Source organism: Heloderma suspectum, chromosome 2 (assembly GCF_057233095.1).
Source record: "Heloderma suspectum isolate Gila_16-S chromosome 2, 16-S_ref, whole genome shotgun sequence".
In the NCBI taxonomy this organism is placed as follows: domain Eukaryota; kingdom Metazoa; phylum Chordata; class Lepidosauria; order Squamata; family Helodermatidae; genus Heloderma; species Heloderma suspectum.
Genome location: NC_139459.1, coordinates 374,496,906 through 374,524,431, shown reverse-complemented (window position 1 = coordinate 374,524,431; position 27,526 = coordinate 374,496,906). Strand labels below are relative to the sequence as shown.

The following is a 27,526-nucleotide window of genomic DNA, read 5'->3' as shown; positions in this document are numbered from 1 at the left end:
AAAAGGTTTCACGCCCCTCTTTAGTGGGAAGGGTAGCTCGTAGTCTGATTTTGACCTTTAAAGCCCAGATGGCTCAGGGCTAGGTTACCTGAAGGAACCTCTCCAAAAGTAAGCATAAATGCACTTAAGCTGCAATCCTGTAGTCCCTTCTGAGGTTGGAGACACAACTCAGATCTTGCAGGAGGAGATCTGATCTTGCAATCCTGCTCCCTGCCCCAGGGGAAGATTCGTGCCCCTCACCTCTCTGCCATCAAAGATGGGAGAAATGGGGAGGAGCAGAGGCATGGTGTGGGAGGAGTGGGGGAGGCTCTGGATCATTTAAAAAAATACAGGGGGGAGACCAGTGAATGTCACTCCATCTTCCAGGAGACTAGCAGGGCATTGGATGCATCTGACACTCTGACCTTGGAGTGCTCTAACGCTATCTGTTGCCCTCTAAGAAAGGGAGGGCCTGTAGCTCAGAAGCAGAGAGTGCACTTTGCATGCAGAAGGTCCTAGATTAAATCCTTAAACTCTCTAGTTAAAGGATCCTGGTTGCCGGGCTTGGGAATCCTGTGCAGGAGACTTAAAGAGACACCACCCATCCAAGGAGACAATGCAAGGAGGCATTTGATTGGCAACTTCAAATGGACATACTGTATGTTCATTAGGTTCTAGCATTCATACCGCGCAGACCTCTTCCCCACAGTTTAAGCGCACAAGATCTGTCTTTTTGTTTATTATATTTATATCCTGATGCTTGATCAGCCAGCTCCCGAAGCCACTCACAACATATTGTAAGCGCTTCAGAGCAGGATGGAAGGAGGGTGGAAGACACTCAGGATAGATCGTATCCTGGCCTCTCTGGTCTCCTCCCCTCCCTGCCCACCGGAATGCACTGTGGGCATTCCCCTCTCCGAGGTTATGTTTCCAACCTCAGAGGGCAGCTGGCGTGGTTCTTTCTGCTCCAGCTGCAAGGGGTCAGGGGTCAGATCTCCGATTCCCTCTTCCGAGGTCAGGGTGCTGTCTCTGGCCTCGAAGGGGGAATCCACAGTTTCCTATGGCCCCTCAGACAATGTTGAGAGGGCATTGCTCCCCCCGTGGTTAATGCACATGTCTAGGGGCCATAGAATTGCTCCTTTACTTCCTGTACTTTTAAACTGCCCAATAACTGAAGTTCGCTGGGTGTATTTTACATATTTTACGTTCCAAACATAAAATACAAACATTAGAATAAAAGCAGCACAGAACGAAAACAAGATGAAACCAACAGCAAAGAATAGAACCATTCCGGCACATAAAACCAAATTAAAAGCAGCAGAATAAGACACGAAAAACACTAAAAAACAGGTCTAAAAATGCCTGGGACAATAAAAAAGTACCCAAAAGTCCATCACCTGGTGCCAAAAAGACCATAACGTAGGCACCAGACAATCCTCTCTGGGGAGAACGTTCCGCAAACATGGTGCCACCACAGAAAAGGCCGTCCCTCTTGTAGCCACCCTCCTTGCCTCATTTGGCGGGGGCACCTGGAGGAAGCCCTCAGGTGAAGACCCAAGGGTGGGCAACTTGTGGCTTTCCAGATGCTTTGGCCTACAACTCTCATCAAGCCCCAGCCAGCATAGCCAACGGTGAGGGGTGAGGGGAGTCGTAGGCTAAAACAGATGGAGGGCCACAAATTGCCCACCCCTGCCATAATCCGTGTCAGTGTTCTACACCACATTGGCTGTCAGTTCATGCTGATCAACAGAAACCATTCAGCACATGGCAAGATCTGCCTCGCGTTGATGTTTGCTATTCTGTCATTTGCCACAAGAATTCATTGGATTAGTTCCTTGATTTGAGGCTCCATATAGGAACATAGGAAGCTTCTTTATAATGAGTCAGCCCCTGAGTCCATCTGGACCAGTACTGTCAGCATTGACTGGCAGTGGCTCTCCAGGGTTTGAGGCAGGATTCTCTCCTCACCCTACCTGAAGAAGCTGGGGATCGAACCTGGGACCTTCCGCATGCAAAGCAGGGGCTCTGCCCCTGAGCTACGGCCCCTCTCTTGGGCTGTTACCATTTTTCTCTCTTTGTTCCAGCAGGTAACAGGTGGGGGAGAGCAAAGGAGAGAGACACACGCAATGTGTCATTGGGAGGAGCTCTTTCTGAAGAGGGAGGACAGCAGAGGTGGAAAATGGAAGTACAGCTGGAGAGGAAAAACCAATTTGATGACTTTCAGGGTGGCGACTTCCATGAAATCTCATTCCAAGCACAAATAGATAAAGGAAGGGAAAAGAATACTTGCCCCGTGTGTGAGAAAAGCTTCAGCAGCAAGTCGAGTCTTAATGTTCATTGGAAAATCCATACGGGAGAGAAACCATTTAAATGCTTGGAGTGTGGAAAGAGCTTTTGTCAGAAGGAAAAACTGATTAGGCATGAAAGAATCCATACTGGGGAGAAACCATATAGTTGCTTGGAGTGTGGGAAGTGTTTCATTCAGAAGATAGACCTCACCTCTCATCAAAGAATCCATACAGGGGAGAAACCGTACAAGTGCTTGGTGTGTGGGAAAAGTTTCAGGCAGAGCGCACACCTTATTTCACATCAGAAGATCCACACCGGGGAGAAACCGTATCAGTGCTTGGAATGCGGAAAGAACTTCAGTTTTAGCCACAGCCTCACATTACATCAGAGAACTCACACGGGCGAGAAGCCTTACGAATGTTTGGAGTGCGGAAAGAGCTTCCGTCAAACTGCAAGCCTTAGTTCACATCAAAGAGTCCACACAGGGGAGAAGCCTTACGAATGCTCGGAGTGTGGAAAGAACTTCAGTCGGAATTCTCACCTCATTAGACATCGAAGGATGCACACAGGCGAGAAACCATATGAATGCTTGGAGTGTGGAAAGAGCTTCAGTAGGAGTACACACCTCACTTCGCATCAAAGGATTCACACAGGAGAGAAACCATACAAATGCTGGGAGTGTGGAAGGAGCTTCCGTAAAGACTCGAACCTTACTTCGCATCAAAAAATCCACGCGAGGGAGAAACAGTATGAATGGTTGGACTGCAGCATGAGCTTGTGTGATAACTCAGCACTGGAAAATCATCAGAGAACTTCCAGATGAGACAAATCGTAAGTGCCTGGAGTCGGGAAAGAGCTTGGATCCATGAAAGAAAGAAAGAGACAGACAGACAGACAGACAGACAGACAGACAGACAGACAGGATTTAACTGCTCAGAACTGTCATGTAAGCTTTTATGTTGGACCAAGTTTGAAAGCACATCAAAGAAAGCGCTCAGTGGAGAATCCTGTAGATCCTAGAAATGCTTGGACTGTGGAAAGCTAAAGTGGCACACGCATCTTACTTCAAAGGATTCATGCCATGTTCAGACGTGTAAATCGTCAGGCTAGAGGGTTTTTCCTAACCGATTAAACCTTAATCTGTAACAGGGAGTCCAAACATGGGATGCCAGACTGTGGCAAATACTACTTTTTGCATGCAAACTTTATTGAAGATGATAAAATAAGTAAATGTGGTGGGAAAGTTGAGTTGATTTTACAAGGCATTGTTCTAGCATTGAGTGCTCCTCTTCGGTGTTCCAGCCAGCCATGTCCCCTTCCAGAATATTCCATTCCATTCCTTCTTTCCACTTCTGTTTCCCCCCACACACGTTGCCCCAAACGTACACTCAACCTTTTCTTGCCATTGAGTATCCTTAGTTCCCATTGGGTTGTTTTGGTAGTGGTGCTTGTTTTTTGCCCACTTAGGGCTTTTTCCTAAAGATTTGTTTTTACTTTTGCAAACCTTGGGGTCCCCCAAGCATGCTGATACTTCCTCGTTCTTTTCCTCTGTTGCCCCATTTTGGCTACAATCCTGTGGATACTCACCAGCTGAGTTTGCTGTTAGAAGGATTGATGCCAGAACAGTCTTTTTCTTAACACCTGTGATGAAATTAACCTCACCTCCGCAAAGAGTCCCATCCAAAAGACAAACAGATAAATATCTGAACTGTTTTATTTATTAAACTTTTCATTCTCTTTATTTTAGTAAAACAGTACAACCTTTGAAAGAATACAAAACATTTTAAAAACACCTAGAAAAGTACACACGAAATAATAACTGAAGCGAATGGATGAAAGAGACTGTGCTACCAGGAAAGAAACCTGCAAATTTATAATATAGACTGGTCAAGGGTATTCAGTTCATAAAGAGAAGGGGGGAAAGTTAGGGACTCTCAATAAAAAGTTGGACTCTTAACAGGAGTGCTGCTGTTCAGAATGAATTTCAACAGGAATAAGTGTAAAGTTCTGCATTTAGGTAGGAAAAGTTAGATGCCCAAATATGAGATGGGTGACACATGGCTTGACAGCAGTATGTGTTAAAAAGATCTAGAGGTTTTACTAGACCGCAAGCTGAACATGATTTAGCAGTGTGATGCGGCAGCTAGCAAGGCTAATGCAATTCTAGGCTGCATCAACGGAATTGTACTGTCCAGATCATGAGAAGTAATGGTACCACTCTATTCTGCTTTTCTCAGTCCTCACCTGGAACACTGTCCAGTTCTGGGCACTGCAGTTTTAGGAAGGGTATAGACCAACTGAAAAGTGTCCAGAGGGGAGCGAGACTGTTGGCGAGCATCCTGGAAATCAAGTCCTTTGAGGAAAGGTTGAAAGAGTAGGATATGTTTAGCTTGAAAAGAGACATTATGATAGCCATCTTCAACTATGTGAAGAGCTGTCACATAGAATCTATGTCATAGATGATGGAGACAATTTGTCTTCTATTGCTCCAGAGGGTAAGGCCCAAACCCGTGAATTCAAATCACAAGAAAGGGGATTTCAGCTGAAGAGGAACTTCACACAAAAATGGGGAAATCATCAAATGATTGGTGGTCAGGAGTGGGGGGGGCACTTTGGGAACCTCAAAGGCCGGATTGGGACCCCAGGCACCGGATTTGTGCTGTGGGCATGAGATTCGTCACCCCGTTCTCAAAATATCAGTTGCTTGTCCAGACCACTAGCAGGAATCAGGTATACAAAATATGGTTGCTTAACAATTATTATAATTATTTATTACATTTCTATACCGCCCCATAGCCAAAGCTCTCTCAGCGGTTTACAAAGAGTAAAAACCATTAAAAATCATCATTAAAACTGGTATTTACAGTTATGCCCCATTCATAGTACTGTACAGAACTGTGGTCGCTCCATCTCTTTGGGGCAAAAATGTTTGTTAAACAACATTGTGTATCATTTCAGGGTATCTAGTTTTAAATTTAATGTTGCTGAGACCTCAGCAAGGACTTAGCTTTGCAATGAATGAGGGGGAAGTGGGTGTTAGCATTTTCAGAAATATTGGTCAAAGATTTGTCAAGAAGATGCTGAACTTTGGCCCGCTTGTAAAGCAGTGTTTGAGAACTTTTGCTTCAGGTGTTGTATGGAAATGCATTTTTCATCTTTTCTCGCTCTCTTCTCCCCATCCCCCCCCACAATAAAATAGGTGTGGTGGTTGAGCTCTTGTTTGAACTCCAACAGGTGAATTATGCTAAAGAAGTAATAGTAGCCTAATTTCTTCACTGAGATATCTCAGTGGTCAGGTGGGTGCTGTGAAGGGCTGGTTGGGTTTCCAAAGTGAACCACAGATGCATGTCCTGAAGGCACACATCAACTTTCAGCACAATATCTCCTTTCTGCAGTTGGATATTACATTATGTAGTTGGCATTATCTTCCCTCCCCACTTTGATAATGGGTAGTTGGGTTGAACCAGTATTCACACTTGAAAGGAAGCATGGGGTCGTGAACGCATGTACCAAATTTAATCCCCAAAGCTTAATGCTCAGGAGAGCTATCCTTTACGGACCGGCTATTGAATTTCTATGTTCCCCATTCCCTAGTTCAGGGGTGAGGAAGCTCTTTCAGCCCATGGGCTGAATTCAGTTTCAGCAAATCTCTTGGGGACCACATTCCAGTGGTGGATGGAGCTGAAGACAAAGTGGAGCGAGGCTAAAAATATGTAGAATACCGGCATATTGTAGGTTAAAACTCTTACTGCCGGTAGCCAAGTCTTAGGAGAGGCATTTCAACCATTTAGAATTGTGGGGGGGGGGACTGTATAAAAGCGGCACAATTGGTGGTTGGGGAAAAGGGGCGAGGCTAACAGAAGGGGGCAGGGCCACCTCGAGAATCCTGGAGGGCTTGAGGTTCCCCACCAGGGCCGGCCCTCTCATGAGGCAGGGTGAATCCCCCACCTCAGGCAGCAGGCCGGGAGGAGCAGCAGTGTGCTCCCACCACGCCCAGGAGGACCCGCTGCTGTTGCATGGCCCCCACCCACCCATGTCATTGCCACTGCACCTCCCACCCCCCTCCCTTCCCCATTCATACTGCTGCCGTCATGGTACCATTTAAATCAGGATCTTTTTTATTCAAAGTGTGAAAAGTTTCATACCGAGGATCAGAGACAGGTAACGAAAGCAAAATCAGTTTTATTTCAGTCGCGTTGGCTTAACATATCACAAAATTAAACATGACATTTAAAAAAAAAAATCACAATAGCATTAATCAACAATTGTGAAAATCTATGAAAATTTATCACAAAAAACACTAATCTTAATTATCTTATGAATACTGTTACTTAGAGCTTGCAACTTACCATTGTTCTTCTGAGAATAATACATGGCACATGCTCCATTGGAAAGGTGCCTGTGGTCCCCTCGGCTCACACCAGTTATAACGCGCCTCCAAAAAATCGGAGTGACTTCACGTGACCATGCAGCAGAGGTGGGCAACGTGTGGTGCTCGAGATGTTTTGGCCTACAGGTCCCAAAACCCCTAGGGAGTATAGCCAATGGTGAGGGATCATGGGCGTTGTAGGCCAAAATGTCTGAGGCCTATTAGTTGCCCAGGCAGACAGTCAGGAAGAGGATGATGTAGCACAAGATGTGGAGAGTATTTGGGACGAAATAGTCTGATGACCATCTTCCTGTACTCAGGTATTCACACCTCCCGAGTCTGCAGTTTGTTGCAGGAACCATCCTTCACAGCTGCGGATTGCTGGGCGTGACCGACCCGCCACCGATTCATCCCGCATTAGTTTGTCTCACTCAATCTTTTATGCGAAGCCCTCTTTAATGTACCCAAAGTCCACTTTTGCTCTCATAATTTCCTCCGTTCTGTCAGGCCAAAAGCTCATCAGGGGGGTTGGGAGGAGGGCACCTTGAACTCATGTCTTGGGGGGATGGCAGGTGACGATTCGGCCTGTGCCACACAGATCTGGGCAACAAAGGGAGCTGCAGAGAACCAGCCTACAGATGTGAAGGCCCAGGGGAAAAATAACTGGAAAAATTGGGAAAAACAATACCCTACTACCACCTGTTTTTCACAAGAGGTTTTGTTTTTCCACTTGCACGGGATTCCTTGTCTCCTGTGGCAACCAGGCAACTTGTTAAATACAAGGTTGATATAGTTCGGGAATGGGGAATCCTCCAGCCCACCAGCTTCCCTGCCTTATCCCTGATGAGAGATGAGACAGTTTCCCTGCTCCCCAACCCATGTGGCATTTAGGTTTCTAAAAAGCCTGCACTGGTGAAAATGAAGGCATATTATAAGCCTCCGTTGGTGAAAATGGAAACTTTTAAAAAATCTAACTGCAGCGCAGGTAGCATTTCCGGGAGGGGGTGGCTGTTGGGGAGGAAGAGGAGGGCTAACGCTCCCTTCCCCAACATTGCCACCACCACCCCTCGAAAAATCACCCCTCTCCTGTTGAAACCACACTTTTAAAAAAGCCTCCATTGTCTATATTACAAAGTAAAAATCTCTTAAACGTCTCTCCTCGGTTCTGAATTCTTCCACTCAATTTAAGTAATTCCTTTCTAGTGTTGAGAGAGAGAGAGAGAGAGAATGGCAGAATCCGACGAGGTGCTTATGTCCCCGCCGATTCCTTTCTCCCCTCCAATTCCCTTCCAAAGTAGGGATCCAGCCATCTCCATAGTGCAAATGGAACCCGCTGCTTATGCAATGGAAATTTAGTGCTTCCTAGGGGAAGCCCCGAAATGACCAGAAACATTCGCTTCTAAGAGGCGGGTCGGTTTATTCAAGCTCCGCCGACTTGCCTCCTTTCAGAAACAAGAGTTTTCACTCATTTCGGGTTGCCCCAGAACCACTAAAATGCCGTTGTGCAAGCAGTGGGGGCCCCTTGCACAGTGGAATTTGGGGGGGGGTGAGGATCGGCAGGGGCAGAAGCAGCCCGTTGGATTCTGCATGTGTGTGTGTGTGTATATAAAATCTTCAATGGAACCCTACCCACAAATAGTCTTACCCAGCTCCCACCTCAATCGGAAAGCCATCTAACACTTGCAAATATATATGGAGGAAAAGAAACCAAAAAAAAGTGATTGGGGAGGAGAGAAGAGAGGTGAAGTTGAGACGACCTTTCTATTATTCTTCAGACTTGCTTCTGTTTCTTCCCATATTCTTTAAACTTGCCTTAACGATTCATTCCTTTGCATTCCTTACCTGCTTTGCACTTGTCATGTCTGACATTTTGCTCCTCAACAAGCACACAGTTGCATCTCCTACATGCAGGTTGTCCCCTTTCTCTCTTGCCGTTCCTTATTCACAGCTGATTTAGGACTGCCTTTTTGAAAATAGGTGTGGCGTGTAATTCTATTCTGCTTTCAAAATGGAGATCTTTAAAATGGTCAGTGTAAGAGAGAGCTTGAGAATGAGGTTCTCTGCCTGGAGACAGGGGTTTAAAGGTGTTTCACCTAAAGGTCATGATGGCGATAAAACCCTGCTCCAAGGAGAACAGCTACGGGGCTACCCCAAATGCACGTTCACTGCTGAAAGTAGATCTACAACACAGTATTTCCATGATATTATTGTCTGCTGTCACTTCATAATGTTCCCAAATTTCAGCCATATACTACTTACTGCTTCCTTTCTGGAAACAAAAACACATTTGGACCGTAAAATATTCAAAATCTCTTGATTTTGCCTTTGGGGCGTTTTTATGCCCCCAACCAATGTAACGTATTGGGCTAAAAAATGTCCCATGGTTTTTTTCAAAGAAAAATCCATACAACTTTTTCTTCTACTAATAGGGTGAATTGTGTCTCCATACTATTCCCCCCGTCAACAGTTTGGCACAAACCACAGGATTTCATTGGGGTTTCATTTACCTCACCAGAGACAAATTTGTTATTGGGGTTAGAAAAATACCTCACAACACCAAAAAAAGTTAGTTCTTAGTAATAACAGATTATGATAGTTTCCCAGGATTTGGGGTTTACAACATAGTTATTTCAAATGGAAAATAAAAATAATAGCTTTCTAAAGGAACAGGTACCGTGTTAGTTATTCTATATGCAGCAGGGAGAGGAAAATGGGTCCCAAAGGCAGGGGGGGGAATCCACCTCCTGTGAAAGTGCGTTTTCTGGCTACGGGTGTTTTGAGTATTGTGAAACACTTCTTCTTACGCCACAGACACAAATTTCTTGGGGTTGGACTCGATGGTCTTGTAGGACCCTTCCAACCCTACTATTCTATGATTCTTCATAGGGTATTTTATCACCCAGCGATACATTGGAACACAGTTTGGGGTAATAAAATTCCCACAAATAAGTTTGTGTCTATTTTTTTTTTAACGGGTTGTGTGACTTGACCCACTGAGGGCAAAGCAGGTTAGACAGGAACCGATGGACATGGATTGATGAAGGCCTGACAATGAATAGTTGATTCTGCAGTCAGACGATAATGTAGGTTACACTTCTATAAGTACATTCCAAAGAGAATTAAATGATGAGAAATATAATATGAATTGTATTGTGCACTAACTGCCATTTCTGTCTTTTTAATTATGCTCATAAGAGAGGGATCCTATGCCATTTTATTTATTTGTCACATTTGTATCCCACCTTTCTTCCACTGTGAAACTCAAGGTGACCACATGGGATTCCCAGATGGTCTCCCCTCCAACAACTGGCCAGACATAGACCTGCTTAGTTTCAGCAAGATGGCCGCCTCATGTTCCTTCAGACCATGCCCTGGGACTCACAGACCTGAGGTATAAAATATTAAAATATTGTAACCTGTGGGAGGCAGCTACCCACTGGAGGTGGCTAAAAAGTAATACACAACAATATAATGTGGCTACACTTACCACAAGGTTTCGCTACAGAGTGAGCACTTATGGCTTTTCTCTCTTCATGGTTATTAACGCTTAAGTCAGGGGCGGGCAACCTTTGGTCCTCCAGATGTTTTGTTTACAACTCCCATCCGCCCTAGTTAGTACAGGCAACGGTGAGGGATAATGGGAGTTGTGGCACTCAAGTTATTTTGGCTCCCGCCCCTGGCCTTAAGTACTCACTGGCTGGCTTCATACAACATGCTAACCCACACTCAGTGACTGAGTGTGGGTTGTTGTTGAACCGTGGGTTATTGTGTTGCGTGAATGCAGAGCATTTTCCGCAGGGTGGCTTGTTAACCATGTGAGAACCCATGGTTGTTGTTGGGTTGTTCAGGGTGGTTAACAGGCTGCACTGCATGGTTAACAAGCCACTCTGCGGACAACGTGCTGGGTTCAGACAACACGATAACCCACTCTGTGGAAAATGCACTGCGTTCATACAACACAATAACCCACAGTTCAACAATGCACACTCAACCACTGAGTATGGGTTAGTGTGTTGTGTGAACCCAGCCACTGAAGTTCTTTCTTATCATCTACTCGATATATAATCTCTCCCTTGTGTGAATTCTTCAATATCTATCCAGCTTTGATTGTATTACAAAACCTTCTACCATATTCTGAGCATTTTATAGGATCTCTGCTGTGTGCACTCCTTGATAACAGTGTTGCACAGACTGGAGCTCTTTCCACATTCCAGGAGATTGTATGGTGCCTGTCTCATGTTAATTCTTTGATGGAATTGAGGTTTGTTCTCTTACTGAAGCACTTTCCACAACCCCATTATCTACAAGCTCTCCTCCTGTGTGAACATATTGATGGTAAATAAGGGCTGAGTACTGACCAAAGCTTTTTCCATATTCCAAGGACTGATACGGTTCTTCCCCCATGTGAATTCTTCGATGCATAGTAAGGTATGCATTGCTGCTGAAGCTCTTTCCACACTCCAGACATTTAAATGGTTTTTCTCCTGTGTGAGTTCTTAAGTGTTTAGTAAGGTTTGTGCTTCGACTGAAGCTCTTTCCACATTCCAGGCATTTATATAGTTTTTCTCCTGTGTGGATTCGTTGATGTGAGGTAAGGCTTGTGCTTACGGTAAAGGTCTTTCCGCATTCTAAGCATTTATATGGTTTCTCCCCTGAGTGAATTCTTTCATGTTTACTAAGATTTGTGCTCTGATAGAAGCCCTTCCCACACTCCAGGCATTTATATGGTTTCTCTCCCATGTGGATTCTTTGATGTGAAGTAAGGTTTTTCCTCCAGCTGAAGCTCTTTCCACACACCAGGCATGTATATGGTTTCTCCCCTGTGTGAATCTTCTCATGTTTAGTAAGGGCTGTGCTCTGACTGAAACTCATTCCACACTCAAGACATTTAAATGGTTTTTCCCCTGTGTGAATTCTTTGATGGGAAATAAGGTCTGAGCTCTGACTGAAGGTCTTGCCACATTCTAAGCATTTAAAAGGTTTCTTCCCAGTGTGAACTCTTCCATGCTTAGTAAGGTTTGTGCTCTGACTGAAGCTCTTTCCACACTCCAGGCACCGAAATGGCTTCTCCCCTGTGTGAATGATTTGATGGGAAATTAGGTTTGAGCTCTGACTGAAGCTTTTCCCACACTCCAGACATTTAAATGGTTTTTCCCCTGTGTGAGTTCTTAAGTGTTTGGTAAGGTTTGTGCTCCGACTGAAGCTTTTCCCACATTCCAGGCATTTGCACAGCTTCTGCCCTGTGTGAATTAATTTATGTGACATCTGGGGTGTGCTCTGACTGAAACCTTTTCCAAACTCCAAACACTTTAATTCTTTCTCCCCTGCATGGGTTCCCTCATGGGAAATAAGGGTTGCATTCTGACTGACTCGGTTTCCATGCATCAAGCACTTAAATGGCTTCTCCTCAGCATGCATTCTTTGAGTTGGGATTTCATGGACGCCCATTGGGTTTTCTCCTTGCTTCCTTGACCCCTGTGGGTCCCCAAAGGTCTTTTCTTCTACTTCATTCTTGATAGTTTCCAAGGACATTCCAGATGACTCCCCATAATCTTCACTGCCCTGTCTATTACCAGCTGGAAAAAAAGAGAGAATCTTCATTAGGAGTGTGATGAAGAAATGGAGCCTAAAATCAGTCATGGAAGAGGAAAGGGAACTCTGATGAGGGAATTATTTATTTATTATTTATTTTATTTACAATATTTATATACCACTCCACATCAAAGATTTCGGAGTGGTGAACAACAAGATAAAAGAATAAAACCCCATAATTAAAACCATTAAACAATTTAAAGAAGAGATTCTGAACTTAATAAACTGCAGCTGGTTGGTCACTCAGGGAAAGCCTCTCGAAATAGCAATGTCTTCAGGAGGCACTAAAAGCAAAACAACATTGGCACCTGCCTGACCTCCAAAGGCAGGGAATTCCACAGGAGGGGGGCCACCACGCTGAAGGATCTTTTCCTGGTGGACTCCAACCGGGCCTTGGGTCCATGTGGAACCACCAGGAGCGAGCCCTCTGATGACCTCAGTGACCAGGCAGGTTGGTAAAGAAGAAGGCGCTCCCTCAGGTATCCTGGTCCCAAGTTGTTTAGGGCTTTGTACACTAGTACTAATACCTTAAACCTGGCCTGGTAGTGAATAGGCAGCCAGGGCGGTTCCCTCAGCAAAGGAGTTGCATGCTGGAAAGGGGCAGCTCCCGACAAGAGCTGAGCTGCCTCATTCTGCACTAGCTCCAGCTTCCAGAATGACTGTGAAGTGTCAAAGTGGAAGTGAATGGACAGCAGGAAGCCATAACGAGTATCCACCAGGAGAATTCAAAGGCTGATAAGACAATCTGTCCTGGATGAAAAGGGCCGTCATTCAGTGGTAGAGTTCACGCTTTGCATGGAGAAGGTCCCGGGAAACATGTTGCTATTTTGATCCTGCCTCTTTTGCCTGTGGCCACATCCACCACTGGAATGCAGCCCCGGGGGCTTCTTCAACATTCAATTCGGCCCGCAGGCTGAAAGAGGTTCTGCACCCCTGATCCTGATATTTAGCATCTATCAATCCAGAGCCAAACATGTCCTTACCCAGAGAGACTACATTCCCATAATTCTCCTCCATAATTCTCCCTGTGCAGACCTCTTTGGTCCAGATGCAGCAGACCCCAGTCCTCCTTGGTGAAATACACAGCCACCTCCTCAAACGCCACCGGACTCTGAAAAAGGAAAACGCTCTCTCTCCATTAATCATTTCACCTCACTCCCCAAGCCCACCTCCACTTTTGCTCACAATCTGAAAGAATAAATCATGGTGGGGTTACTAGATACTTTCCTGTAGGACCCAAGATTTCAAGACAGGTTGTCATTTGCCCAGCAAAACACTCACAGAGACACAAGCAGGGAACTGATTGGTCAGATAATAGTAAAGTACCCATAGTCGCCTTTGCCAACCTGGCACCCTCCTGATGTGCCGGACTATAAGTTCCATCATCCCGGCCAATGCCTTAGTGGCTGAGGATTATGGGAGCTGTAGTCTGACACATCTGGATTGGGCGCTGAATTGGGAAAGGCTGATCTATCACATTTTAGAAATATCACCTTTGGGGAAGTAGAGCCCCACTTTTCATATCAGATTAATTCCTCAGCACCTCCAGGCAGGGCATGGAAAGAAGCCTGCTGGACACCCTGGAGACAATACTGAGCTAGAAGGACTGGTGTAGGGGCTGTGGCTCAGTGGTTGAGCCCCTGTTTAGCATGAAGATGGTTACAAGCTCACACCCTTCCTGTGCTTTCAGATGACCCCACCATGCTGTTGAAAAGAAGGATGCTGCTATGTACCGCTGGAGAAAAAAAAGGCAAGAGATACAGAGATAGTGGTTCAAGCTTCAGTGCTTTAGTTCAGGCTTTAAGAGCTGCTAGGAAAAGCAGTTTGCTGCTGGAAAAGCAGTTTGCAATAAAAGGGGCAAGGGTGGAAGAAATATGCTGTAGGTTAAACATATTTTTAGAAAGAAGGAAGTACAAATTGAGCCAACAACGTGATTTGGCTGCAAAAAAGGCAAATGCTATTTTGGGCTGCACTAAGAGAAGCATAGCTTCCAAATCACGTGAAGTACTAGTTCCCCTTTACTCAGCACTGGTTAGGTCTTATCTGGAGTTCTGTGTCCAGTTCTGAGCATCACACTTTAAGAAGGATGCAGACAAACTGGAGAGGTTTCAGAGGAGGGCAACGAAGATCATCAGGGGACTGGAAACAAAGCCCTATGAGGAGAGACTGAAAGAACTGGACATGTTTAGCCTTGAGAAGAGAAGACTGAGGGGAGATATGATAGCACTGTTAAGTACTTGAAAGGTTGTCACACAGAGGAAGGCCAGGATCTCTCCTCAATCATCCCAGAGTGCAGGACACAGAATAATGGGCCCAAGTTACAGGAAGCCAGATTCCGGCTGAACATCAGGAAAAACTTCCTGTTAGAGCAATACGACAATGGAACCAATGACCTAGGGAGGTAGTGGGCTCTCCCACGCTGGAGGCATTCAAGATGAAGCTGGACAACCATCTGTCAGGGATGCTTTGACTTAGATTCCTGCATTGAGCAGGGGGTTGGACTTGATGGTCTTATAGGCCCCTTCCAACCCTACTAGTCTATGATTCTGTGAAATTGCGATTAGCAATTTTTAGTAGTCAGGTGACAGACCAGTTGGGAAAAAGCTGATAAACCTTTTCTTCCATGACTGTTTGTTTGAACCGTCCTATAACTTGCTGACCCCTCCTTATTTTTCCTAATGATTCAGTTCATTCATATGTTAGCTTGAAAGAATGTATAGTATGCTATTTGTGAATTGTATGGGAGGATTCTTGTACTGAAACCTGGACTCTCAGTGTTGTGTTGGTTTCCTTCTCAACAGCTGTTGATTTTATTTGATTTTGGCCAAAATAAAGTCTCTGAAGGAACTGTAGTCTGAAACAGAATGGTGATTATTTCTACGACAGCACCAAAAACATTCTCGACTTCAAGGAGCGCTTGACAATATGGGAACACACAGCATAACACTAAGTGGCCAACTGACAATATTTGGAGGGTGAAACATTTTCCAGCCATTTTCTTGCTGCAGGGGAAAAGGTCCATCAAGCCCACCAACTTTGGAGAGGGCAGCCTTTGAAGATCTTGCAGGACCAGAAAAGAAACAGGTTCAAGCCCTGTAACAAAGGAGGGAGAAACTCAACCATCCCCCTGGCATGCTTCCTGGGTGATCTGGCTCTTACCTGAGCAGGCTGCATCATAGTGAGTTCCACTCAACTCCATTCCAGAGAGGAGACAATCTAGAACATGGGGCCAATGCCATTCCGCTTTCTGCAAGGGAGACAGAGGTGATGGCAAGACCCTTCACATGTATTGGATATTTCTCCTCCTTGACCCAGTTTCACCTATCTTCCTGTTTGTTTCAAGGAGCTAATTCTGATCAAGAAATGCCTGCATGTTTAAAGTGGGGAGGAGGAGAGAAATACATATGTGGCAAGGATGGGGAACCTCCATCAGCCCAGGGCTGAATTTAATTTCAGAGAAGCTCTTGGGGGCCCCGCATTCCAGTCGTGGCAGGGCCAAAAATGCCAGCATATCTTAGACCTGGTTCACACGGAATGACAACCCATAATTTAAGCAACCTACAGTTTCTCGTGCAGGAGTGGGGGAGAGAGGGCACACTGCCTCATGTGCGCCTACCACTTCCACTTTTAAATAGCAACCCAGAATTGGGTTGTTCATAGGTTGTTAGAATAACATCGATTCCCAGAAACTTTGGATCGTTCATGGCTTAATCAACCCAAAGTTAACCTATAATTTGTTCTTAGGATAATTTTGGGTTGTTTAATCCACAAATAACCCAAACTGTCCCGGTTCAGACATCACACCAACAACCTATGAGTAGGGCAGCGTTTGTAGGTTGTTTCTGCAAATTGGAAGTGGCTTGCGCACAGCCCCACAAATTAAACCACGATTTGCCATTGAACACTGTTGTTGTGTGCGAACAGCCCCTGTGCTTAAAGATAGCTCTCTGGGTGGTCATGGGGAGGGCTGGCTGTGAAGGAACTAACTATTCTACAGATGCTCAAAATCAGGGAAAAAGAAGAGAGATCAGGCAAGGGAACTGTGCCTGTAATCAAAATTGTACTTCTGTACAAAGAAGACAGGTTAAAATTGGGAAAAGGCCATTTTTTTAAAAATAAAAATGTTTCCCAAACATTGTGGGAGGAAGGAGGACTGAAAATGGACTTTCAGTTGAACACAAGTTAGAATTCATCAACAGGTTTAATACTGTCACAGACGACAAAGGATTTTTATCACACTACGGCTGGTTTTGCACATAATACTAACCTATGGTATGGGTTGTTGAATTCTGGGTTGTCATGATGTGCAAACCCAGCTATGCTAACAAACCATGGTTTGTTAACCACAAACAATCTGGAAAGAGGACATGTGGTTTGTTTTGAGGTAGTGAACTCTGGATTATTTAAACCAGGGGTCCGCAACCCCTGAGCTGCGTACAGGTACTGGTCCGTGGCCTGTTAGCAATTGAGCCGCAGGGTTGTGCGTAACCCCCTCACCTTGGGTCCGCAGGGGGGGCGGAGGCAATCTGTCCCTCCCCACCCCCGGAATCCTCACCGGCCCCGGCCGGCTCTGCTCCGCAGTGAGTCCGCAGAGCTGCCAGCCGGCTCTGGCAGCTGGCGGACTTCTGGCCACTGGGACGCAAATGGCGTCCACATAGCAGACGCCATTTGCGTCCCTGTTCTCCAAGTAATAGGCTACGTAAATCTTTACGTAGCCGATTACTGCAAAGAATAGGGACGCAAATGGTATCCGCTATGTGGATGCCATTTGCATCCCAGCGGCCAGAAGTCCACCAGCAGACCCCCCCCTCCCCCCAGTCCATGGAAAAATTGTCTTCCATGAGACCGGTCCCTGGCACCAAAAAGGTTGGGGACCGCTGATTAAACCATGGGTTGTCATTACATGTGAACCCAAAACCGTGGTTTGTTCGTGAGTTGTACAGGCAAGTGTGATAAAAAAAAAAAAAAACCAGCTGCTTTGCATGCCAGTACTACAGTGCTACGAAGGCATTTTGGATACAGGGAAGCAGCTGGCAAAGGAGGAGTGAAACCAACCCAGGGACTGAGAAAACAATTCATGGTTCGTTCTATCAACTTCCAGAAAAACCCCTGGGTAGGGCAACAAACCATGTGTGAAGTACGTTTGTATGATCAGTAACAACTGCACTGTGTGAATGCCCACATTAATAATGTGCTTGACACTTTTTGCATTTAATTTCCTTCTGACCTCACTGTTTACAATTCTTCCTCCGTACTGCCATCATATGTACCATATATAAACTTGAAACTCTCCATAATCTTCCAAGGACCTGGTGAAGTGGACTAGTGGGCTAAAATCCACAAAAGCTTATGCCACAATAAATGTTAGTCTTTAAGGTGCTATAAGACCTCGCTGCAACAGCTGAACATGGCTTTTGTTGTTGTTGTTGTTGTTGTTCAGTACTTCAGTCGTGTCCGACTCTTCGTGACCCCATGGACCATAGCACGCCAGGCCTTATTGGACACCTTCCGACCTGAGGGGCTCATCTTCCGGCGTCATATCTTTTAGCCTTGTGATACGTTCCATGGGGTTTTCTTGGCAAGAATACTGGAGTGGGTTGCCATTTCCTTCTCCAGTGGACCACATTTTGTCATTTTGAACATGGCTACACCTCTGGAAAGTAAAAATGGAGGATGTTTGAAATGCGAATGTAAATCCAGCGTTCTCTATGGCCATCGATACGTTTTAAAAACTGGAACAAAGTGCATTTCAAACTGCATTTCACTTTCATCCCTATGCTAGCTGGGGAATGCTAGGAGTCGTAGGACTTTTTTCTGTCTGAACATGCATAGGATTGTGCCCTTAAGACTGCAATCCTATGCACAGTTACCTAGGAGTAAGCTTCATTGAATTAAAAGGTACTACCCTTAAACTTTGAAGCTCAAATATTTTGGCCACCTAATGCAAAGAGAAAACTCCCTGGAAAAGACCCTGATGCTGGGAAAGATTGAAGGCAAAAGGAGAAGGGGACGGCAGAGGATGAGATGGCTAGATAGCATCACCGATGCAGTGAATATGAATTTGAGCACACTCCGGGAGAGAGCAGAGGACAGGAAGGCCTGGCGTGCTATGGTCCACAGGGTCATGAAGAGTCAGACACGACTTAACGACTGAACAACAACAACTCTTAAACGCAGCTTAAAAAAGCATACTGCCTCTAACCCTGGAGGTGGCATATGGGCCATGAGGATTAGTAGACAATGATGAGCTCATCCTCCCTAAATTTGTCTCTTCCCCCTTTACAGCCATCAGATGTAGTGACCCTCGCTACATCTTGTGGAAGTGAATTCCACAGTTTAAGTACTTCGGACTTGCTTTTGTCTGTCTTGAACACCTCCACCAGTTTCGCTGGATGACCAAGAGTAAAACAGTTGTAGGAGAAAGGGAGAAAAAAATATTCTATCCACTTTCTCCACACCATACATGGGGCTGTATCCATCATCTGATTTAAGACCCATTCGTTTCAATGGGATTACTCTTAAGTAGGACTAACATGGGATACAACTACATAATCTTGCAAAACCCTAAGAACATAAGAAGAGCCCTGCTGGATCAGACCAAGAGCCCATCTAATCCAGCATTCTTTTCACACAGTGGCCAACCAGCTGCCCACGGGAAACCCACAAGCAGGACATGAGTGCAACAGCACCCTCCCACCCATGTTCCCCAGCAACTGGTGCACACAGGCATAGTGCCTCTGACTAGTAGTCATTGATAGCCTTATTCTCCATGGATTTCTCCAATCCCTTTTTAAAGCCATCCACATTGGTGGCCATCACTACATCGTTGGGAAGTGAGTTCCATAGTTTAACTGTGCGCTGTGTGAAGAAGCCCTTTCTTTGATTTGTCCTGGATCTCCCACCATTCAGCTTCATGGGACGACCCCGCCGGGTTCTGGTATTATGGGGGGGGGGGGAATGTCTCCCTAACCCCTTTCTCCACACCGTGCATAATTCTGTACACCTCTATGTCTCCCTTTGCTTCCCTCTTTTCGAAGCTAAGCAGTCCCAGCTGTTGTAACCTTCCCTCATAGGGGAGTTGTTCCAGCCCCTTGATCAATTAAAAAAGAGAGAGACAAAGCCACAAACAAAATGCAGTTAGGGGGCTACTTCGCAGCTCCATTCTTATAGGGGAGAGCTGCGGGGCTTGGATTTCCTCCCCCCACCCCAACTCTTTCCAAGCAGCAGTTTCTCTCCTCCTTCCTCCATTTCCACTCACCTCCCGCATTTTGGATTATTTGTCTGGCCCTGTTCCCCTCCTCCCTGGCTGGGGGAATCCTTGCAGGTCTCTTTCACCTTTCCAGATGGCTGGAATACCAAGCACAGAGATAAGAAAACTCGAGAGTAGCCCATCCCATTGTTTGGGCAGGGAACTTTGGGTTTACCTTGGAGCCATATTTTCCCCCTCCCCAAGGGCAGAAGTGAGATCTGCCCGTAGAAATCAAAGGAGAAATCCAGGATTTTGGTGTGGCTGTGACTGGCCAGCCGGGCTCCCACCACGGCCCCCCTCCAAAAAGACGGCATCATGTTCTTAAGCCAGGTCTTATTTTGTGTATGGGGGGAAACATTTTTAAGCATTTGATAGTAAACCACCTGTAGAATGTCAGTTGATGGGTGATATATAAGCACTGTAAATTAATTAATGTGTATAACTTAATTAAGTCTATGTCACACATAGGCAATCACGGTCAGTGGTGGGTTTTAATTTTTGGTGGAAATTCAGGCTTCATGTCCCTCTACACTTTTTTCAATCTCTATGACAGGAAAGGTGCATTCATTGGGCACCATAGAGGTGAACAAAGAGGACAGGAAAGGTTCCTCCTGGGCAACCACCGGGTCATTACTGACCCCTAGAGGGACGCCGCTTGCGCTGGCGTTTTCATGACCAGTGTAGTGTAGTGTAGTGGTGAGGGTGACGGACTGGGAGCCGGGAGATCCGGGTTCTAGTCCCCACTCGGCCATGGAAGCTCACTGGGTGACTTTGGGCCAGTCACAGACTCTCAGCCCAACCTACCTCACAGGGTTGTTGTTGTGAGGATACAACGGTGAGGAGGAGGAGAATGTAAGCCGCCTTGAGTTCCTTGCGAGAGGGAGAAAGGCGGGGTATAAATGCAATAAATAAATGAATATAAATAAATGGCGGACTGTAGCGGGGTGGTTTGCCATTGCCTTCCCCAGGCGTGACTACCTTTCCCCCAGCAAGCTGGGCACTCATTTTACCGACCTCGGAAGGATGGAGGGCTGAGTTGACCCGAGCCAGCTACCTGAGACCCGGCTTCCGCTGGGATCGAACTCAGGACGTGGGGAGAGTTTCGGTTGCAGTACTGCCGCCTACCACTCTGCGCCACATGAAAAAAGAGGGGATTTGAAACTCAACATTAAAAAAACTAAGATCATGTCATCTGGCCCTATCACTTCCTGGCATATAGAAGGGGAAGAAATGGAAGCAGTGACAGATTTTACTTTCTTGGGCTCCAAGATCACGGCAGATGGTGACTGTAGCCATGAAATTAAAAGACGCTTGCTCCTTGGGAGGAAAGCTATGGCAAACCTAGACAGCATAGTAAGAAGCAGAGACATCACCTTGCCGACAAAGGTTCGTATAATCAAAGCTATGGTTTTCCCAGTAGTAATGTATGGCTGTGAGAGCTGGACTATAAGGAAGGCTGAGCGCCGAAGAATTGATGCTTTCGAACTGTGGTGCTGGAGAAGACTCTTACGAGTCCCCTGGACTGCAAGGAGGTCAAATCAGTCCATCCTAAAGGAAATCAACCCTGACTGCTCATTGGAAGGACAGATAATGAAGCTGAAGCTCCAATATTTTGGCCACCTAATGCGAAGAGAAAACTCCCTGGAAAAGACCCTGATGCTGGGAAAGACTGAAGGCAAAAGGAGAAGGGGACGGCAGAGGATGAGATGGCTAGATAGCATCACGGATGCAATGAATATGAACTTGAGCACACTCCGGGAGAGAGCGCAGGACAGGAAGGCCTGGCGTGCTATGGTCCATGGGGTCACGAAGAGTCGGACACGACTGAACGACTGAACAACAACAACAACCCTTACACCCTGCACTTCCGGGTCCTGTTAAAACACCACCACCTGTGGGGCGGCATCTAATACAGACTCCGAATAGCCATTCCACAGCCATATCTCTATGGCCCTTGCATTTGGTACGCCTTCGACTGAATATCTCTATGGTCCTTTGCATTTGGTCCTCCTTTGACTGAATGCAACCAGATGAAAAAAGGTGTAGGAGCGGGGTTTTCCCCACATTCATCACTGAACTGAATGTGCTGGTTGAGCACATCATGGGAACGGCTGGGCAGTGCCTCCCCAGCTGAGGTCTTCCCACACACAGCCCTTACTTGCCTCCTGCATGGACAATTCCAGCACCAGCAACCCAATGCCCTCAAATCTTCTCTGACTTCTCCCGATTTTGGGGTGGAGGCAAGAGCCAGAGGCATCGCTAGGCCCAGGCCATGGGACCCCAAATCTATTTCCCAGGGGCCTGGATAAGAAAATAAGAGCCCTGCTGGATCAGACCAAGGGTCCATCTAGTCCAGAATTCTGTTCACACAGTGGCCAACCAGCTGCCCACGGGACACCCACAAGCAGGACACGAGTGCAACAGCACCCTCCCACCCATGTTCCCCAGCAACGGGTGTATGCGGGCATACTACTTCTGGTACTGGAGGTAGCACATAGCCTTCAGGACTAGTAGCCACTGATATCTCTAATAGATAGATCTATTCCACAGTGTTCATTGGTGCCAATGGGAAGATTTTTCCTCAATTTAATTGACATGCCAGGGCCAATTTTCAAGGAGGATTAACCCCCTCACACACATACATGTCGCAACCCCACCCAATTCCATCCATAGCAATTAAGCTTAGAAAAAACATCTATTGATGCCAGTTTTACTGCAGGAGGGAAAGGCGGGGGCGGGCGGGCAGGAGAGAATTGAGTGCGTGCAGAGCAGTGGTTGGGGGGGGCGTGGTTTTGGCTCTCCTAAAAGGTTAAACAATCCAGGCTGGAGGTCCTTCTCTAGAGAACCCAAGCGTATGTTAGAGCTGGGTCTTTGAGAAGACTGAGGGGAAATATGATAGCACTTCTCAAGTACCTAAAGGGTTGTTGCACAGAAGAGGGATGCAACCCATTTTCTGTCATCCAAGACTGTAGGACACAAAATAACAGGCTTAAGTTACAGAAAGGCAGATTTCAGTTGAACATTAGAGAAAACTCCCCAATGGTCAGAGCAATCAGACAATGGAGCCAGCTGCCTAGGGAGGTGGTGGGCTCTTGGGAGGTATTCAAGCAGAGACTGGGTAGCCATCTGTCAGGGATGCTTCAAAGTGGATTCCTGCACTGAGCAGAGGGCTGGACTCATGGCCTAAATGGCCCTTTTCCAATGCTATGATTCTACACATTATACCATGTAACTGGTACAAAAGTCAAAAGCACAGAAGATGGTAGAACCAGTAAAGGGATCATCTCATCAAGTCTCTCTCTCTCTCTTTTATATGTCAGGTCTCTTTCGAGATGGCCATATGAATGCACTGGAATGGCTGGATCCTGCAACCTCACCTGCAAACCAGGAAGAGTGCTTGTGGGTTTCCCATTGGGACAGCTGGTTGGCCTCTTGTGTGAACAGAATGCTGGACTACGTGGACCCTTGGTCTATGTTCTTAGGTAAAGCAGACTGAGCAGGCGCACAGCTCACTTGGTCAGCCTTCCCCACTGTGGTGAGATGTATGTAGTTTCTATTTAAATTTTAGTAAGTGCAGAAACACCACCAAAAGAAAGCCTTACACAGCTCAGGACCACAATACCTGATGGACCTTCACTCCCGACATTAACTGACCCAGACACTACATTCAGCATCTAAGGCTCTCTTCCAGCTGCCTCCTCTGAGGGAGACTCGGAGGGCGGCAACAAGAGAGACGGCCTTCTTGGTGATGGGCCCCCAATTATGGAAATATCTCCCTGACAAGGCCCACCTGGCACCAATACGGTTATCTTTTCGGCACCAGATTAAGACCTTCCTTTTCTCTCAGGCATGCGGCAGCATATACTGAGTTTTTAATCAGGTCCTGGATTGTCTTTGGTTGATTGTTTTTAAAAAAATAGTTTTTAGACATATGTTGTCTGTGCATGTGCTGTCTGTTTATGTTTTGATGTAAATGGTTTTCCACTTTGAATGATGTATTTTTAATGGTTTTTAATCTTTGTGAACTGCCCAGAGAGCTTCAGCTATGGGGCAGTATAGAAATTTAATGAATGAAATGAAAATGGTGGAAGCACAAAAAACCCTTATGGAAAGAAAAGAAACTGAATTACAACCACTGCAAATAGTGAGCTCCGCTCTGAGATGCTTCTGGACAATTTCTCCTCCCCATAAAGAAATTTGGTGAAAAGATCTCAATTTCTCTGCCAACTATTGGGGTGGAGAATTTGGAATCCATTTGCACACCGGTATGAAATAAATACCTGTAATACCCTTCCAGTAAAAGCAGCCTCAGAGCCCTCTCTTCTCCAATTTGGATCAGAGACACAGTGCAGGGGTGATAATCCAACCCTTTCCCCTACACCCATTCTCCCCCTATTAATGAACTCCCCCACCCCCGGGGTGAAGGTATTATTAGCTGCAGAGGAGGAAATTTATGAGTACCAATTTTTGTGCCTGTTAAATTTCTTCCTTTGTGACAAATAACGGGGTAGGGGTGGAAAATTTGGATAGGGCTGCAGGATGGATGTGTGTGTGTGTGGGGGGGAGGATTTAAGCACCTCTCCCCCACATGCTGTGGCCCCAATCCAAATCAGGAGGGGCTACTTTATGTTTCTGTTTTGTGACCTATGAGTATAAGAGAGGTGTGTGTATGAGTGCATGAGAGAAATACCCCCCCACTTAACTCGTAAGATTTTCCCAGGCAACTCTGTGTTCCTTACCATGGAAACGACAAAATGATAAGATCCGCCGCACAGTTCAGATATGTTATTATCCAAAATCATTTGGATCTCGTTGACCCATGCCAATGCCCACATGGAAGAGATCCTTACAACCCCATTTGAGAACCCACCTCCCACCCCAGTTGTGTGGAACTTTTGGTGGTCAGATGCAGAAATAAAAGTTTCGTTCATGTACTACCCTCCTGTCCATTGATACATGGAGTGCTTGACATTAAAAAAAAACCTGCAGTCAAGTCCTTTAAGCAGTTTTAAATGGGGAATATGTAGGAAGCTGTCTCATACTAAAACAGACCACTAGTCCATCTCTTGCCTAGTATTACCTACATCAGGAGTGTTAAATTTCTACCAGCCTAAGGGTCACATGCAATTTTAGAGAAGCTCTTGGGCAGCCCCCCTCCCCTCTTTTTGGACTCATGGGCACATTTGGGAATTTGAGAAACTGCTGTGGATCGTCGTTTTGGCATCTACCTGTCCGGTCTATGGAACTTAGGCTGCAGCTTACTCAGCAAAAAGTTTTGCTTCTTGTCTATTGGACACTGCAATCTCTCTTTTAATAAGGGATTGCCTAATTCAGCTAATTGCTGGCAGCACAATAAAGCTAACGCTTCTTTTAGGCATTCGTTTTGGCAATGTTCAGTAGTTGCTTCTTTTAAGGAGGAGGTTATTACAGAGATAAATGTTGTCCTGGAACAGTCTTTCATATTCACGGAGGTACACGCTCTTTTAAATCATTTGCCTGCTTCATGGAAATTAACAAACGGTCAGCATAAATGGATTCTCCGTGCCCTTTTGACAGCTAAAAGACTGATATTGCAACATTGGAAAGATAAACACTCGCCTCCTCTAATGCAATGGATTGAGGACCTTACAACACTTTCAGTATTTGAACGGGTGGCATAGAGACGCCACTTTCAAATGGATACTTATTTGGATATTTGGTCCACTTTTGCTGAAGCTTATGTACAGTCAGGGCCAGAAATATTGGAACAAGGATAACTGTTTTGGCAGCTGGCCTCTGTACACCACCACACTGAAATTGAAAGGAAACACACCCAGATGGGAGCAAAGTCAGGACTTTCAGCTGTAATTCAAGGGGTTTGACAAAAGTGGGGCACTAACCATCCAGGAAGTACAACCGGTGGCATACACACACATCCATCATTGGTGGCTTATAAGTAATGGAACGAATGGCTGACAAGCAGCTGCATGGCCAGGTGTGGCCTGTTTCCTGGGTGCCCCATGACCAGTCAAGCAGATAAAAGGCCTGGAGGCGGTTCTGAGTGTTACATTTGCATTTGGTAGCTGTTCACCGGAACCCCCAACATGAGATCCAAAGAGGTGTCCATGCGAGTGACGGAGGCCATCATTAGACTGAGGAAGCAAAATAAACCCATCAGAGAGATAGCTAAAACATTGGGAGTGGCCAACACAACAGTTTGGAACATCCTGAAAAAGAAGGAATTAACTGGCAAGCTCAGCAACAGCAAAAGGCCTGGAAGACCACGGAAGACAACTAAAGTGGATGACCACAGAATGCTGCTGGATAAATAATAATAAATAAATAAAATAATAAATAAATAAAATGCTGCTCATGGTGAAGAGTAACCCTTTCACAACATCTAGCCAGGTCAAGAATGCTCTTGAGGAGATAGGCATGTCATTGTCAACATCTACAGTCAAGAGACGGCTTTATGAATGTAAATACAGAGGCTTCACAACAAGGTGCAAACCACTGATAACGCTCAAGAACAGAAAGGCCAGATTAGCCTTTGCCAGCAAACACCTAAAAAAGCCTGTCCAGTTCTGGAATAAGATTCTTTGGACTGATGAAACCAAGATTAACTTGTACCAGAATGATGGGAAGAGAAAAGTATGGAGAAGGAAAGGAACAACTCATGATCCAAAGCATACCACATCATCTGTCAAACATGGTGGAGGCAGTGTTATGGCATGGGCATGTATGGCTGCCAATGGAACCGGGTCACTGGTGTTTATTGATGACCTGACTGCTGATAAAAGCAGCAGGATGAATTCTGAAGTGTATAGGGCTATACTTTCTGCTCAGATTCAGCCGAATGCTGCCAAACTGATAGGATGCCGCTTCATATTGCAGATGGATAATGATCCAAAACATACAGCAAAAGCTACCCAAGAGTTTCTCCAGGCAAAGAAGTGGGATGTTCTTCAATGGCCAAGTCAGTCACCTGCTCTCATCCCAATAGAGCATGCTTTTCACTTACTGAAGACAAGACTGAGGGCAGAAAGACCCACAAACAAGCAGCAGCTGAAGGCAGCTGCAGTAAAGGCCTGGCAAAGCATCTTGAGGGAGGAGACTCAGCATTGGGTCATGACCATGGGTTCCAGACTTCAGGCAGTCATTGACTGCAAAGGATTTTCATCCAGGTATTAAAGGCGATCCTTAAGTTTAAAATTATGTTGGTTTGTTCCATTACTTATGAGCCACCAACGATGGGCATGTGTGTATGCCACTGGCTGTCCTTCCTGAATGGTTAGTGCCCTACTTTTGTCAAACCCCTTGAATTACAGCTGATAGTCCTGACTTCGCTCCCATCTGGGTGTGTTTCCTTTCAACTTCATTGTGGTGGTGTACAGAGGCCAACTGCCAAAACAGTTATCCTTGTTCCAATATTCTGGCCCTGACTGTATATTTGCTGGAAAGATGGGTGCATTTCATACAAATCCACGTACGTATATTTTAAAAACCCAGAAAAAATAATTTAAAAAATGGGTAGCTGCAGGCACCAGTTTGTGGACCCCTTTGTGGGTGACGTTGGAGGTGCCTATGGGTGTCATGGCACCCGTGGCCACCCCATGGGGGACCGCTGCTCTTGGGGGCTGCATTCCCATGGTAGGCAGAGACAAATGCAAAAGGAGAGGGGCAAAATACTCAAAATACCAGCATGTTTTTGCTCCTACTGCCATCAATTAAGCCTTAACCAGGAGGGGCCATAGCTCAGTGGTAGAGCCCCCGCTTTGCATGCAGAAGACCCAGGTTGAATCTCCAGCATCTCCAAGTAGAGCTAAGAAAGACCTCTGCCTGAAAAACCCTGGGGAGTCATTGCTAGTCAGTGCTGACAACGGTGAGCTATGTGGATAAATGGTCTGACATTGTACAAAGCAGCTTCCTATGACCTCCAAGTGAGGTGGATTTGGTTCTGCAGCCCTGTGATAGACGAACAAATGCAAAGCCACGAAAAAACTTCAGCAAAAGTAACCGCAAAACCAGCACATGCAACATACCTGAAACTACAAAACAATACCAACAAT

General features: G+C 45.8%; 2 protein-coding genes across 7 annotated transcripts in view; one reads left to right on the top strand and one right to left on the bottom strand.

Annotated features, from left to right (window-relative positions):
* The window catches only part of LOC146356187 (uncharacterized), a 30,100-nt gene extending 26,575 nt beyond the window's left edge, over positions 1-3,525 (top strand). The window contains exon 10 of the mRNA XM_084830033.1: positions 2,064-3,525. Coding sequence (XP_084686159.1) covers positions 2,064-3,091 — 1,028 coding nt within the window. The 3' untranslated portion in view covers positions 3,092-3,525. The remainder of the gene's footprint in view (positions 1-2,063) is intronic.
* Positions 3,526-4,909: 1,384 nt separating this feature from the next.
* LOC146356186 (uncharacterized) lies at positions 4,910-19,574 on the bottom strand. Of its 6 annotated transcripts, XM_084831713.1 has the most exons (5): positions 19,488-19,574; positions 15,389-15,476; positions 13,213-13,340; positions 10,996-12,213; positions 4,910-10,023 (listed from the first exon to the last, which is right to left on the bottom strand). In XM_084831713.1, the coding sequence occupies exons 3-5, from the start codon at positions 13,244-13,246 to the stop codon at positions 10,016-10,018; spliced, it is 1,260 nt and encodes a 419-aa protein (XP_084687839.1). In that variant the 5' UTR covers positions 13,247-13,340; positions 15,389-15,476; positions 19,488-19,574; the 3' UTR covers positions 4,910-10,015. The 6 variants fall into 6 exon arrangements, with proteins under 6 accessions (XP_084687839.1, XP_084687836.1, XP_084687837.1 ...); XM_084831710.1 differs by having other exon boundaries at positions 4,910-12,213; XM_084831711.1 differs by lacking the exon at positions 15,389-15,476 and having other exon boundaries at positions 4,910-12,213; positions 19,488-19,555.
* Between the last annotated feature and the right edge of the window lie 7,952 nt (positions 19,575-27,526).

What these genes read in the sequence shown, in the direction of transcription:
- LOC146356186 (XM_084831707.1), bottom strand. Translation starts at nt 13,375, where the DNA reads ATGATTAATGGAGAGAGAGCGTTTTCCTTTTTCAGAGTCCGGTGGCGT. An exon ending in TGGGAATGTAGTCTCTCTGG is followed by an intron (nt 12,214 to 13,212) that starts GTAAGGACATGT and finishes CTTTTTTTCCAG; the next exon opens with CTGGTAATAGACAGGGCAGT.